Source organism: Electrona antarctica (genome assembly GCF_951216825.1).
Source record: "Electrona antarctica genome assembly, chromosome: 20".
In the NCBI taxonomy this organism is placed as follows: domain Eukaryota; kingdom Metazoa; phylum Chordata; class Actinopteri; order Myctophiformes; family Myctophidae; genus Electrona; species Electrona antarctica.
Genome location: NC_136801.1, coordinates 15,766,450 through 15,782,240, shown reverse-complemented (window position 1 = coordinate 15,782,240; position 15,791 = coordinate 15,766,450). Strand labels below are relative to the sequence as shown.

The window sequence follows — 15,791 nt, the reverse complement described above, 5'->3', positions numbered from 1 at the left end:
TTCTCTCCTCTCCTTCTCTCTCTCTCTCTCTCTCTCTCTCACTCTCTCTCTCTCTCTCTCTCTCTCTCTCTCCGTCTGTATCTCACCTTCTCTCCCCCCCTTCGCTCTCTCTCTCTATCTTTATCTCCCCTTCTCTCTCTCTCTGTCTGTCTGTCTGTCTGTCTGTCTGTCTGTCTGTCTGTCTGTCTGTCTGTCTGTCTGTCTGTCTGTCTGTCTGTCTGTCTGTCTGTCTGTCTGTCTGTCTGTCTGTCTGTCTGTCTGTCTGTCTGTCTGTCTGTCTGTCTGTCTGTCTCGTTTGGAACAGATTCCCACCCGCCCCCGTCTGTTGTTTCTCCTCCTCCTCTTCCCTTTATTCACTTACTCATCCATCACCATCTGGGAGCCTCGCTCCTGCCAAACGTAGATGAGAAGGGCTGAACGGAGAGACGAGAGGAGGGGGTGTGGGGGGGGTGTGAGGAGAGGGCAGATGAGGTGAGAAGAGGAGACGAGTCTAGACGAGGGGTGTGATGAGGGAGGGAATGACGGAGCAAATTGATATGAGGAAGAGAGAGAGATAGAGAGAGGTTGGTTTTGGTTTGAGTTATTTTGGGACGGTTTTGTCTCTATAAGACGGGTGGGTGTGTGTGGTTGTGTCTATTTCGGTCTGTCTGTCTGTCTGCACCCCTGTGAATGAATGAATGTATGCATTTGCGTGTATTGTCATCAGACCCATCCCTTACGGCCTTACTGTGTTAAAAATATATACTCAAGAGATTTTATTCACGATTTCACGACGTTCACAACGTACAAGGTTGTTTGTGCAGCGCTGTAAGCTTTATATAGCCATGGTAAGAAATTGTCCTGAGTTGTTTTTGCTATTTTCCTAGTCTTCATTGCTGGTGACAATTACATAGTCATTTGTGTTTGGTATGAGTGTAGCGCTAGGGGGGTCCCGGACACCACTTTGAGAACCACTGCCTTATGGGACAATTAGACACCGAAAACATCAATAAACTGTGTGTGTGTGTGTGCGTGTGTGTGTGTGTGTGTGTGTGTGTGTGTGTGTGTGTGTGTGTGTGTGTGTGTGTGTGTGTGTGTGTGTGTGTGTGTGTGTGTGTGTGTGTGTGTGCGCCTGCCATGTGTGTCGCAGTGCGTGACCGTGTGCGGACCAAGATGGAGAGGGACATTCTGGTGGAGGTCAACCACCCCTTCATCGTCAAACTGCACTACGGTGAGTCAGCGCGCCATGCCGCCCACCTCGGCCAATCACAACGCTGCTTGTTGTGGAATCGGCAGCAACGCTGCCGCTCGGGCCAACCACAACTCATCACTTTATTTATTTCTCTTCCTCCTCGTCTGTCTGTCTGTCTGTCTGTCTGTCTGTCTGTCTGTGTCTGTGTCTGTGTCTGTGTGTGTCTCCAGCATTCCAAACAGAGGGGAAGCTCTATCTGATCTTGGACTTCCTACGAGGGGGGGACCTATTCACCCGTCTCTCCAAGGAGGTATCAGCCCCCCGTGCATGCTCCTTGTGTGTGTGTGTCTCCGCGCCCGCACGTGCGCGTGTGTTAGAAACATGTTGGAACCCTGGTTTGTATGTACATGTATATGTAATGCATGTAATATATGTGTGTGTTTAGGTGATGTTTACAGAGGAGGATGTGAAGTTCTATCTGGCAGAGCTGGCTCTGGCCCTCGACCACCTGCATGGCCTTGGAATCATCTACAGAGACCTCAAACCAGAGAAGTATGCACACACACACACACACACACACACACACACACACACACACACACACACACACACACACACACACACACACACACACACACACGAACACACACACACACACACACACACACACACACACACACACACACACACACACACACACGTGAACACACACCCACACACACACACACACACACACACACACACGCGCGAACACACACACACACACACACACACACTCACACACACACACACACACACACACGCGAACACACACACACATGTGTCAACCCCCGCGGAAATCTGAAATCTGAAAATGTTTTGTTCTGAAATATTGCAAATGTTTCAAAAATGAAAGTGTAATTATTTTTGTATATGATTTAGGGAGGCCCACACACTGCCACTTGCTGGTTCAAGAGCTTTTATTTAGAGTCAAGGCAATGTTTCGGTCTTGCAACCTTCTTCAGTCATAGGGTTAAAATGGTTGAACTTGAAGTAATTTTGATATATATTCATATATATTCAATAATTTAGTTTGGGACACCCTGGAACCCCCTCAAGGACCCCTGAGGGTCCTCGGACCCCATTTTGAGAACCACTGGGTCAGGTGGAAAACTGTTACTTTTCAGGATTTCAAATTCAAAAATAGCAAAAGTAGCAGATCTACTTTTGATGCTTTGTGTGACGCTGTAGTATGATCAAGTATTGCGTGAATTTACGAAAAAACACAAAGAAAAAAGGTTTCTGCCCTGACAACAACGAATCAACGATTGTTACCGAAAAGAACAGATTTCCACTCCTAAACGTAGGGACATTTAGGGACATTTAGTCCAGAGCACCTGCAGTGTGTCGGCTGGTGTTATTAATGCCTGGATGCATTTCTTCTTCCCAAACACACAAACCCATTTGTGTCATTTCAGCATTCTACTGGATGAGGACGGCCACATCAAGCTTACTGGTAGGTAATAGTACACTCTGTGTGTGTGTGTGTGTGTGTGTGTGTGTGTGTGTGTGTGTGTGTGTGTGTGTGTGTGTGTGTGTGTGTGTGTGTGTGTGTGTGTGTGTGTGTGTGTGTGTGTGTGTGTGTGTGTGTGTGTGTGTGTGTGTGTGTGTGTGTGTGTGCGCACGCGCGCGTCTAGGTGTTTTATTTATCCTTGTTGCTGACTTCTGACTTCATTGCAACTTGATGGTCCTAAGTGTGTGTGTGTGTGTGATGTGTAAAGCCTGATTTACACTTCCGTTGCACACTGGTGTGCAACGGAGATCTTTAATGAAGCATGAAATGGCGCGTTGCAGACTTTGGCCTGAGCAAGGAGTCCATAGACCAGGAGAACAAGGCCTATTCCTTCTGTGGCACGGTGGAGTACATGGCCCCTGAGGTGGTCAACAGGCGAGGACACACCCACAGCGCAGACTGGTGGTCCTACGGCGTCCTCATGGTGAGAGCTTTACGTAACAGGGGGGGGGGGGGGGGGGGGGTAGAGGACACACCCACAGCGCAGACTGGTGGTCCTACGGCGTCCTCATGGTGAGAGCTTTATGTAACAGGGGGGGGGGGGGGTAGTTCCTGAACGTTTTGGCTCCATACGCAAAAGAGAGATTTCATATATTTTCGCGTTCCAAACTAGTGAAAATAGCAGACCTTGTAAGTCTGCTATTTTAACGACTTCTTTCTTTCTTTCTTTCTGCAAAATGTAATTTCGTTGAATTTTTTTTTAATTTCCTTTGAAAAATGTTAGAATTTGTTTTAAAAAGATTTTTAAATAGAGGGGACATTTTTGAAAATCTTTTGAAATATTAGTATTTAAAAACTAATCGCTTAGGAAAACGAATTAAGTTATTTTGTCTTGTACGCGTTACAAATACTGTTTTGTTACACACACAGTGCCACTTCACTTACCTTACCCCCTCCCTCCCTCTCTCTCAGTTTGAGATGCTTACAGGAACTCTACCATTCCAGGGGAAGGACCGGAAAGAAACCATGACCATGATCCTTAAGTGAGTCACATTATCCTTGTGATCACATGTTTTTTGTCCTGTATTGATTTTCCACATGCGTAACCACGATGCACTGTCACGAGTCCACGAGGGGTTAAAAATTATCAATAAGGTGATCATTCTAAAAGGCTTTTAAAGTACTGTATGTTGAGATCGAATTCCACATCTCTATCGTTGACTCCTTCACTCCATGTACACGGGCTGTTGATAGCTCTGGTATGTTAGCACCCACACTTGAAAGGAAAGGGAGTAGGGCTGTTTCCAGTGCATAGCAGTACATATTTTTGTTGCTGTAAGCCCAACTAAAAATGCTTGCCTTTTGTTCAGTGTCATGCCCAGGTTAGACAGGTTATTTAGGCCAAGGACCCCTTAGCTGAGAGAGAGATGGAACTGAGACCCCCACTACATATTGTATAAAATTGTGTTGCAGATTAAACCTTTTCATAGGCTTCATAGATAACATCGTATTCTTCACAGCACTTCACAGTGTATATTAACGTTTTTTTGTCGGTTCACACATTAAGTGTGTGACATCATATGAGTGAAAGTGAGTGTGTGCTGTGCAAGTGTGCATGCATTTATATTAGTGCCAATGCATTTTATTTGTGTGTATATAATGACAAACTGCATTTTGGGAGGTGAAGCGGCGAACAGTCAACGTGCCAGCATCCTCACTTCCCACATTCACACACCAGTGGTGGCAAGCTAGCACTGTCTGTCACAATAATTACATAATCACCTAATCGCAATTATCGTCAATCATTTCCACATTGAAAAATGTCCATACATTTTCAAAAATAGCAGAAATAGCAGATGAACTATTTCCGCTATTTTGTACATTTCTTTTGAAAAGAAAATAATGTTAAAAAATGATTGTCGAAATGATTAAATGTGTTGTTTCTTTGTGCCTTAAAACAAACAGAAATACAAATAGTAACGTTCAATGCAAAAAACACAATTTGCAGTGTGACAATTAATCGTCAATTTAATGTGTAATCTTGCCAGCCCTAGCTAACACCGACCGACTCATTGTCATACAGGCATGTAAGCCAGGACAAATAGCCGTATTAAGATTAAAGGAGATAAAAGAGGGGGAGGATGAGAGGATAAACCCAGAAGAGCATTGATTCTCAAATGTAATTGAATCCTGAAAAGTAACAGTTTTGGACATATGAGGTTTCCACCCGACCGACGATATGCAGATGAGAACAACAGAAGAGGGGAGGAGAGAAACTTAACGAGAAAAGAAGAAAAAAGCTTGGACAGAAAGAGAAGAGAGGATTTTTAGAAATGTTAAGCTGCCTTCTTCTCTATACTTCCCCCACTTCCTCTCTGCCTCTCTCTCTCTCTCTCTCGCTCTCTCTCTCTCTCTCTCTCTCTCTCTCTCTCTCTCTCTCTCTCTCTCTCTCTAAGAAACGCTGAGCTTGTTTCTCTTTAGAATGCTGATGTGGTTTCCTGTGTGTGTGTGCATGCGTGCGTGCGTGCACGCGCGGATATTGCAGTCTAGTCTTTCACATGGATTCAATTGAGACCGAGTTCAGAGATATATAATATGGATATTTGATGACTGTAGCAAAATGTTGGTGCTATAATTTTTATTTTTTTCAACTTTCTTCTCCATAACCCTTCTATCTCTGTCCATCTCTGTCTGTCCATCTCTGTCTGTCTATCCGTGTGTGTGTGTGTGTGTGTGTGTGTGTGTGCGTGTGCGTGCGTCCATCCTTCAGAGCTAAGTTGGGGATGCCACAGTTCCTGAGTTCAGAAGCCCAGAGTCTCCTGAGAAATCTTTTCAAGCGCAACCCTTCAAACAGACTAGGTAAGACACACACACACACACACACACACACACACACACACACACACACACACACACACACACACACACACACACACACACACACACATGCACACGCACACACAGCACCCCTCCTACAGTACAGTGACTTTTTAAACAAATGCAACGGGAGGTGCCAGTAAAGATCCAGCCAATCGTTCTGAATCTTTACAAAGTTATCTTGCCAACAAACAAGTAAACATATACATTACAAATTACAAACTGACAAGACTGATTACTATACCCTGCCAAGCTTGTAGATCGTCTATTTTCGGTTATTAGTTATTTTAAAGATGGAGTGCCGTGATTTTTGTATTTTTTCCAGTTTTTCATGTGTTAATGAGGTGACAGTACTTCATTAGACCCCTTGGTGTGGTTGTTATTTGCAATATAGTGACATCACAATATCATCCCCTCCCCTAACCCTTTATCATACAACAACTGTGTGTGTGGATTCAGTTCAGGTGGATCACCACCCATCACCACCCACCAGGCAAACCAGGCATACTTAATGAACTGGTGGGCGTGTCCACATAAAAATGACATTTTAACAAATACTGAACACTTTTTTGAAAAGATTCTTCCTCCTTATATAATAATAATAACTGATGATCATGTTGTAGGGTGAAAATAAGATTAAAGTGTATTTGAAGTGGTCAAACTAGCAATAGAATGTTTGAATAGTGTTTGTGAGCTTGTAGTTCGGCTATTTTCACAATATTTATCTGTGGAACCTAGTTAAACTAAATGTAATTTAAAGTGCTTGTCAGGGTGGGGGGTCCTCAGTTCAAATATGATGATTTATGTATTTGCTTTTCTGCCTTTATTGATAGTTACAAGTGAAGATAGACAGGAAAGAGGGAGTGAGAGACGGGGAGAGACACACAGCAAAAGTCGTCATGAACGGCACTCGACATGCGTCACTGTCAGGCCAGATCCTATATGTGGCATGCGCCTGGACCGCTAGGCCAGCGGGCGCAAATATGATGATTTTGGGGGGTCCCCAGTTAAAATATATATGATTATTTAGGGAGGGTCTACAAAGAAACCAGAGCAGACTGACTGATCAGGTACTGTTGTGTCTGTGTAGGAGCCGGACCAGACGGAGTGGAGGAGATCAAGAGACATCACTTCTACAACACCATCGACTGGAATGTACGTCCACCTCTGTGCCTGCATCGTTTGTCTTTAGTCCCACTGTGGGTTTCGCTGTGTCCGTCTGTCTGTCTCAGCTGTTGTTGTATAAAGAAAAAAGAATAATATCAAAGAGAATATCAGCAGCAGGTTCAACCATATAGTCCACAAAGAGGTAACCTGGTACAATCCATAATCCACATTTGTTTAGAGAAAAGGAAAAAAAACACAAGGAAAGGCTGTTGACAGACGGTGGTCATGCCTGTTATTACTGTATATTACATCGTCGCTGTCAGGCGCCCTACTTGATCATACTACAGCGGCACACAAAAGCATCAAAAGTAGCAGATGCACAAGCTCGAAACCTTGAGCGTGTGGATCTGCTACTTTTGAATGTTTTTAATGTAAATCCTGAAACAGTTTTGGACATAATGAGGTGTCTACCCGACAGAGACAATATTATTATTTGAAATGTGTTAATTTTTTTCCTCAATGCTGCATGTCTCTTTCTCCTCCTCCTCCTCCCTCCGTCACTCCCTGTAGAAACTGTTCCGCCGGGAGCTCCACCCCCCTTTCAAACCCGCCTCGGGACGACCGGACGACACGTTCTACTTTGATCCGGAGTTCACTGCGAAAACGCCCAAAGGTTAGAAACGTTCTCTGTTGACCTTGCGTATGTTCCCCAGTAGGCTTGAAATAATTTGACATCTATTCTTATAAATAAAGTCGGATTCTGTGTTTGACTGGGAGTAGAGCCAGTGAAGGTCCTGGTGGACCGGGGTGATGTGGGGTAATATCCTAGTATACAAAACATCGGTCAAGAACTTCATCAGTCACCGGTGGGGATATGTATTACTCTCCAAAATGGGGATCGGTTGTCGTCAGACTACAGCCAGGATTCGTGGTTTTGATGATCACTTCCCTGCAACTAGCTAAAAATACATGTGGTACTTGAAGCCAAGCACTTTGGATAAAAGGATCCATATGAAATGGATGTGAGAGGCATGCACAGAGGCACCGCCAGCAGCACTCATGCACAGAGGCACCGCCAGCAGCACTCATGCACAGAAACGTCCTTTAGAAACCTTTTATTTGATTAGGCACGGGCAGCGTGTGCACGCCTAATCAAATGAAAGGTTTCTAAAGGGCATTTATGTCAGCGCAGCTGGTGTGTGTTGAATGGACCCTTCGATACCATACGCTCTGTACCGTAAAGGAAATGACTTGTTGAAACTTGAGCCGTGTTCGCAATCGTGTCCTCTTAAATCATGTGTGTGTGTGTGTGTGTGTGTGTGTGTGTGTGTGTGTGTGTGTGTGTGTGTGTGTGTGTGTGTGTGTGTGTGTGTGTGTGTGTGTGTGTGTGTGTGTGTGTGTGTGTGTGTGTGTGTGTGTGTGTGTGTGTGTGTGTGTGTGTGTGTGCGTGCGTGTGTAACTCAGACTCTCCAGGCGTACCCCCCAGTGCCAACGCCCATCAGCTGTTCAGAGGGTTCAGTTTTGTGGCCATTACGGAAGAAGAGACGCAACCAATGCCCAACAATATTGTGTGTACACACACACACACACACACACACACACAGACACTCTTTACAGTTTACACATAAACACACCTATTGTGATCACACACACACACACACACACACACACACACACACATTTTAATTCTCACATAGACCACTTTGTGCAACTTGAGACACTTGGCATTAATGATTAGTTCTAATGAGATCGTGTGGATTTCCCACCTGCATTTTAGCAACTGCACAGAAGCACGTCCCTGTTCTGCGATGCCTACGAGATCAAAGAGGACATCGGTGTCGGCTCGTACTCCATCTGCAAGCGCTGCATACACAAAGGGAACGGCATGGAGCACGCCGTCAAGGTATAGGCAGTGGGCTATAGTATTAGTATAGTGTATTATGAGCTGTTGGGCAGTATTAGCGCTCTGGAACCACATCCATAGCGCGCCACTCAGTGGCGCGCTATGAGCTTGTAGATCTGCTATTTTTCAATAGCTAAAGCATAACATAATGCTAACACCAAAAGGGGTTCCCGCCCAAAATGGGTTAACTTAAGACCTGGAGGCGTGATCAATGCCATTTGGCTATTCTGAGTGGCCAAACAGCATTGACCACGCCTCCAGGTCTTCAGTTAAGTCATAAGACCTGGTACTTAAGACACGCATAATACTGCCCATAGGCTCATACTACACGTAAGTGACATAACGTTGCTGCCGGTTCTACAAATGTCTTTTAAATCCGAGGTTTTGTGAAAAACCTATGTTGCTAACAGTGGTGCTCAAACGTTTTCATGTTTCCAGACTGTTCCGACTATCCTTGGGATTGTGGGTGGGGGGAGGGTGGGATAGGGGATTGAGTTTTATTTTTATATTTTGTCTAATACTTGCCCCTGGGCTACTGTCGAAAAACCTGAATAAAAAGATTTTGAAAAGAAACGTTTTCATGTTAAGGAAAACCCAAATTCATATGAATTTTGCTGCCGAACCCCATCTCAAAATATTTTGTTCCAGGGACCCCCCAGAAGCAAAGATTTTAGTTAAAAATGTTTGCTTTAAATGAATAAGTAGCAAAGATTTGCACAAATTGTAAAGAGTTTTCAAAAAGAGCAGATCTTCAAGCTCATAGCACGGCACAAAGTGACGCGCTATGACCTTGTAATATCTGCTATTTGTGAATAGCCAAAGTATAAAATAATGGTTAAAGCAGTTCAAATAAAAATAATCACACCCGTGTGAAGTGAGGGGCGCTTTTATCACCATACATCATCATACATCATCTCATTCTGCCCAATCACAATTTGCGTCCTCACCTTTCCGTCTTCACTTTTCTGCCCTCACTTTTATCTTCAATATGTACTTTGCTCAACCAAACAAATCATTGCTATGGGGTGATCAGCCAATCACAAGCCAGTGTTTGTGTTTGCACAAACCTGGTAAGTTGGGCATAGGAGGGGGTAGCGCCCCTCAAAAAGGGGAAAGGGGTCTTAAGGGGATAATATCTGTTTGGTTAGTTTGGTAAGTTAGTTTGGTAAACGGTGCCATCCATTCCAACGCTGTGTGTCCTGATGTGGTTCCAGATCATCAGCAAGGCCAAGAGGGACCCCACAGAGGAGGTGGAGATCCTGCTGAGATACGGCCAACACCCCAACATCATCACACTGAAGGATGTGAGTCCTCCTTTTCACCACTACTTGATGATGATTTTGAATTTGATGCTTGATTTTGTTGGCAGAGTACTAGAATGATACCTTTCCCAAGTTTGTTCTATATTTGGGTGGTAACGGATCATGGTTGCTCCCTCTAGTGTGGTGACTGTAGGTGTCACTCACTTTGTAGAAGTAGTTACACAGCTATGAGGGTATTGAGGTCCCTTAAATACCAATCCCATTTAAAACAGAAAGCATCTGTGTCATTTTAGATTTTATCGTTGGCATTTCAAAAATAGCAGATACAAGCTCACAGCTTGTATATCTTCATGCCGTGCTGCGAGCTTGTACATTATGCGATCGCCACTCACTGACATTTTGCCCCTAATCCCATGTACAAATCCCATGTAAAACTGACGTTTTAGTTCTTTGCTTTTTTCAAGCACCTAAACTAATTGTGTGTGCGTGCGTGCATGCGTAACAGGTGTATGACGACGGCCGGTCGGTGTATCTGGTGACGGAGCTGATGAAGGGAGGTGAGCTCCTGGACAAGATCCTCCGACAGAAGTTCTTCTCTGAGAGAGAGGCCAGCGCTGTGCTCTACACCATCACCAAGACCGTGGAGTACCTCCACGTGCAGGGGGTAGGCTCTCTCAGTGTGTGTGTGTGTGTTGAGCATGTTCTCTCCTCTGCGTCATCAGCGCCCATACCCTAGGTGGGGTTGGCAAAAGGGCCTTTCTGTGTGGAGTTTGCATGTTCTCCCCGTGTAGGGTGGGTACCCTCACAAAAACAAATCATGCAGTAATCCTGGTCTCTATACTGCCTCCCCCTGGTCAGTGTTCCTTCCATGCGCTACTTCCCGCTGTCAGGTGATAAGAAGCGGCCTGCTCACTCCTCATGCTTTGAGGGAAGCATGAGTTCAGTTCGGGGCTCTAGCCAGGTTGGCAGAGGGAGAGTAGCGCCCAGGATTACAGCTTAGTCAATTGACACCGGGTGAAAAATGGGTTACAAAATCATAGAATAAATATTTTTAAATATATTTTTTTTATGTTCTCAAAAGTATAGTAATAGAAACCTGTGTACGTGTGTGTGACGTGTGTGCGCGCGTGTGTGTGTGTGTGTACGTGTGTGTGTGCGTGTGTGTGTGCGTGTGTGTGTACGTGTGCGTGTGTGTGTGTGTACGTGTGTGTGACGCGTGTGCGTGCGTGTGCAGGTGGTCCACAGAGACCTGAAGCCCAGTAACATCCTGTATGTGGATGAGGGCGGCAACGCCGAGTCCATCAGGATCTGTGACTTTGGCTTCGCCAAGCAGCTGAGAGCGGAGAACGGCCTCCTCATGACGCCGTGCTACACGGCCAACTTTGTAGCGCCTGAGGTACAGCATGCTCACCGCCTTCTACCAAATAACACTGCTTAGAGCAGGGGTTCCCAAACTTTATCATGTCAAGGACCCCCAAATCGACATTTATTAGTCCGCGGACCCCCATGTGAAAAGATACGCCAGGGACCCCCATAAGAGCCCCCATTTCACGGCTCTAGCAGGTTTAATTTCAAGGACCCCCAGTTTGACATGCATTAGTCTACGCCTCTACGGACAGTCGGACACCCATTTAATGGCATTTCTCCCCCAATTTATATTGTAAAATCAATGTTAATTTTGGTCCATTTGGTTCCATTTGTACACTCTCTGAGTTAAAGACCCATAAGGGTCCATTTGGTTCCTAACTAATATTTAGCTGGGGACCCCCTGGAACTCCCTCAAGGACCCCTAGGGGTCCCTGGAACTCCCTCAAGGACCCCTAGGGGTCCCCGGACCCCACTTTATGAAACCACTGGCTTAGGGGGCCACTTCACCCCTTTTGCTTTTAACCCATTCAGGCCTGACGTCGAAATAAAAAAAACGTTCGATCTGAAAGAATATAAATTCAAAGATTTGTGCCGCATTTTTACGATTTTTCAAAAATAGCAGACCTACAAGTTCATAGCGCGCCACTCGGTGGCGCGCTATGAGCTTGTAGATCTGCTATTTTTCAATAGCTAAATTATAACATAATGTTTAAAACGCTAACGCTAACGTGACATGGATGCGTTCCAGGTCTCAATGGATTAATGATGTTTACATGGATTAAAGTTCTCAGTCATTTGGATTCCATAGAAGCCAGCAGGTTTTCTATGGAATGTTGCACAGCAAAAGTAGCCCATCTACAAGCTCTCAGTGCATCTAGATCGGCTACTTTGGGTTATTGTTAAGGTTATAGCATTGGAAATTGTCAAACTACTAGCGTCTTCCATCAAATATATCTGTGATTTCTTCAAATTGTGTTAATTGTTTAGGAAACAATGTTAGTTTCACGAATCACACATTATGATCTGGTTCAGTGGTGAGAATTTCTTTTTTGTTTTAATCCATGTGTTTAGGACACAAGAGACCCTTTCCTGGGGTTTTTATGTGTCAATGTGTAATGTGTTTTTCGATATTTTAGTATTTCAAAGGCACTGGTCTCACATCCTTCCTGGACTATGTTGTCCCAGTAAGACAGCCCTGCCTCTCTCCACAATGAGGAGCAGTGTACCAAAGCATCATGGTCATTGTAGGAATTCAGCAATCCAGTCAGACCCTAGTCAAATACACAGATTTCATTATTTTTCTGTGTGTGTGATTGACAGGTGCTGAAGAAGCAGGGCTATGATGCAGCCTGTGACATCTGGAGTCTCGGTGTCCTGCTCTATACCATGTTAACGGGGTAGGTGTCGGTGTGTGTGTGTGTGTGTGTGTGTGTGTGTGTGTGTGTGCGTCTCTCTCTCTGTCACTAGTCTCACGTAGCCAGACAACTATTCCACAATCTCCGAATGCTATATAGAGTCTGGAACTACACCTGCTAAGCAGCAAGCTATATAATTATGCTTAGGTGATTTTGATTTATATTAGGATAAATGTGCACGACTGTAAAGACGGAACGGAAGCAGGGAGGAGGCTCCACTTCCACTTTATATTTTACTCATGATAGAACTTCCGTTGCTCCAGACTGTATTATGGAAGCATTTGTAAATTGCGAGAGGCAACAGTCTGGCAACGCGAAACTACTCTGTCACTGACAATCCAGTGCCTGCCAGCTGTTCAGCTGCAACATATTGTCTCCATCGCGTCGGATGGAATTATGTCCAACTGTTACTTGTAACTTTTACAGATTCAAATGCAAAAGCAGCAGATCTGCAAACTAGAAACGCGGCACAAATGCTTTTGTGTGGCGCTGTAGTGTAATCAACTACTAGGGCGTTCAATTAGTCAGAAAGGGGTTTCTGCCCAACATGCAACGAGTATGAGTTAACTACACGTTGTATGCTTTTAGCCTACCGGTAGTTAGGTAGTGCAAAGCCGACCCCCATTACGTCTCCCTTCTCTCTCACTCCTTGGTTTCTTGTCTCACCTCTGCTGCCGCTCTCTCTCTCTCTCTGTTTCTCCTTGATCTCTCCCAGTTTCACTCCATTTGCTAACGGTCCTGAGGACACGCCAGAGGAGATACTGGCTCGCATCGGCAGTGGGAAGTTCTCTCTGTCCGGAGGGTACTGGAACTCTGTGTCAACGGAAGCTAAGGTGAGGAGACACACACACACATACAGTACATACACCCGCAGGGCGCTTCCACATCCTCAAGAATGTCTTTAAATGTGTTATCCAATTTCCAGGCGTTTCATGCCGGCGTCAATACCTGGCATTGTCCATTCCTGTTAATGGATTTATTTTCACGTTTGTTTACATTCTCCTCTCATTAAAACATTACCGACCTCATTTGATTTGAACAACTGAGTCAATGTTAGTTAAACATCATTGGGTGATAATTAAGTCGTAAATCAATGTTTGCTCACTACACGGGACGAATTTTGGCTATACTTTTGAAATCACTCTGGGCTTTAAAATGCACTAAAAAGCGACAATAATACGTTATCTTGTTGTCTGTAATGGGCTCTATGCACATAGATATTAATAAAATAGATACCTCATTGGCTGCTGCAGTTCGTTGGAGACACGTGTGTTGAAGGAGGGGCGGAACAATTTACACTGGGGGAGGAAGTACGCCCGAAGTGTGGAAGGCATGCTACGTCACACTGCCACTCAAGTGATTACTGGCCAATCACAGCGCATCTTTTTCCGGGACTTATCAGACCCGAACATGCACTCTGTGACGCACGCTCATGCTTCCGCGGTGCAAGGAATCTCGGGAATGTTTTGCCCTCCCTTGAGCACATACGCTCCAGAGCCGAAAAGGGCGTCTACCTATTATATGTCTGTCTATGCATACACGCCATTTTGGAAAGAACTTGGGCCACTTCCCTACTTCCTTCACATGTGTTACCTGCGATGATACTAATGAAGGCTCTGTTCCATTCTGGTCAAACAGAGTCAGGGTGCTGCTATTGTGCATGTTGGCTCACTGGAAACACTCTGCTGCACCAGTGGGTCTCAAAGTGTCCTTGAGTGGGTTCCAAATGGCCCTGTACAGGTCTGTAACTCTGAGAGTGTACAAATGGAACGGGTCCACTTTGTTCCATTTCTACACTCTCAGAGTTATGGGGGTCCTTGAAATTAAAACGTTTGAGAACCACTAAATGGAACAGAGCCTTAATTTGTATCATCGGTAACACCTGTGAAGGATGTAGGGAATGGGCCCGGAGGCAAGAAAGCTTACAGAAGGAAAAGTCATGGTCACGCCATGACGCTCTCTGTGGCAAATCTCTCACCGGAAATTTGATGAAATACATGACAGTGGATGGAGCCGGCTGGACGAGCTCATGAACAAACACCATTTATGAACGATTTATGGTTATTTATTGTCCTATAATCGGTTCAGGAATATAAAAGAAGACATATAATAGTATTGTCTTCTGTGTTGTTTTTCGATGTGTACACTGTGTCATTTTATATTTTTAGAGAGCTAAAGAGCACAAACTAGTTTCTGAACGTGCCAAGTATCGTGAGACTGTCCACCGTTTCCTGTCTGGCAACCAAATCTCGCGATACCTCCGAGACAGAATCTATACCTGCCGCTGTTTAGATGCCTCAATGAAATGATGTACTTCGCACATCGAAACCTGTTATATGTCTTCTTTTATATTCCTGAACCGATTATATGACAAAGGTCTCAATGTTTCATAAATAGTGTTTGTTCATGAGCTGGTCCAGCCGGCTACATCAACTGCCATGTATTTCATGGAAGTTCTGGTGCAAGGTTTGCCACCGAGAGCGTCATGGCACAGCCCAGTCACGTGACCATAACTTTTCCTTCTCATCTTTTCCTAGCCCGGAGGTAGGAAGAGTTATTCTGTGTGCATAGAGCCCATTGTTGATGTTGGTTGAAAAGTTGAACTCTGAAGTCTTGTGTGACCTTTGACCTCATAGGACCTGGTGTCCAAAATGCTGCACGTGGATCCCCACCAGAGGCTGACCGCCGGTCAGGTCCTCAGACACCCCTGGGTCACACACAGAGACCAGCTGCCCAAATACACCCTCAACAGACAGGACGCACCTCACCTCGTTAAGGTAGGAGACAGACACATGTGCACGCGCACACACGCACACGTAATACACACTACAGATGTAAACCACACCAACACAATATTACAGATTTGAGTCAATGACGTTGTTGGCCAGCAGGTGGCTCCACAACTACATAAAGTCAAACAGGCTGTCTCTCTCCCCCAGCATAGAGTATATATATAATAGAGACTGAACTGGCGCGAAGCTCCGCCCCCCCAGCTATTCATGTCAGTGGAAGTTGCTCAGTGGCGTTTTGAAGCACCCGGAAGACTGCCGGAAGTCCCTCCCAGGACCTCAACTTTGAGGTCCTGAGTGACGTAGGGCAACTGAGCGCTCAACGTTAAAGCCCAGCTGCACGGGGTTTCCCGGTCATGAATCCACGGGTCCGCCTGTAGTCCCTCCTCCTACCACTAGGACCCAGA

At 45.2% G+C, this 15,791-nt stretch overlaps 1 protein-coding gene across 2 annotated transcripts in view; it reads left to right on the top strand.

The window, feature by feature from the left end:
* The window catches only part of rps6ka3b (ribosomal protein S6 kinase, polypeptide 3b), a 69,828-nt gene that overhangs the window by 49,390 nt on the left and 4,647 nt on the right, over window positions 1–15,791 (top strand). For both annotated transcript variants that reach the window (XM_079489531.1, XM_079489530.1), the window contains exons 5-21: window positions 1,130–1,210; window positions 1,402–1,481; window positions 1,617–1,723; window positions 2,629–2,666; window positions 3,005–3,147; window positions 3,636–3,706; window positions 5,434–5,522; window positions 6,631–6,695; window positions 7,218–7,320; window positions 8,112–8,215; window positions 8,425–8,550; window positions 9,765–9,854; window positions 10,318–10,476; window positions 11,047–11,208; window positions 12,501–12,577; window positions 13,311–13,428; window positions 15,232–15,372. In XM_079489531.1, the coding sequence (XP_079345657.1) occupies window positions 1,130–1,210; window positions 1,402–1,481; window positions 1,617–1,723; window positions 2,629–2,666; window positions 3,005–3,147; window positions 3,636–3,706; window positions 5,434–5,522; window positions 6,631–6,695; window positions 7,218–7,320; window positions 8,112–8,215; window positions 8,425–8,550; window positions 9,765–9,854; window positions 10,318–10,476; window positions 11,047–11,208; window positions 12,501–12,577; window positions 13,311–13,428; window positions 15,232–15,372 (1,754 nt within the window). The remainder of the gene's footprint in view (window positions 1–1,129; window positions 1,211–1,401; window positions 1,482–1,616; window positions 1,724–2,628; window positions 2,667–3,004; window positions 3,148–3,635; window positions 3,707–5,433; window positions 5,523–6,630; window positions 6,696–7,217; window positions 7,321–8,111; window positions 8,216–8,424; window positions 8,551–9,764; window positions 9,855–10,317; window positions 10,477–11,046; window positions 11,209–12,500; window positions 12,578–13,310; window positions 13,429–15,231; window positions 15,373–15,791) is intronic.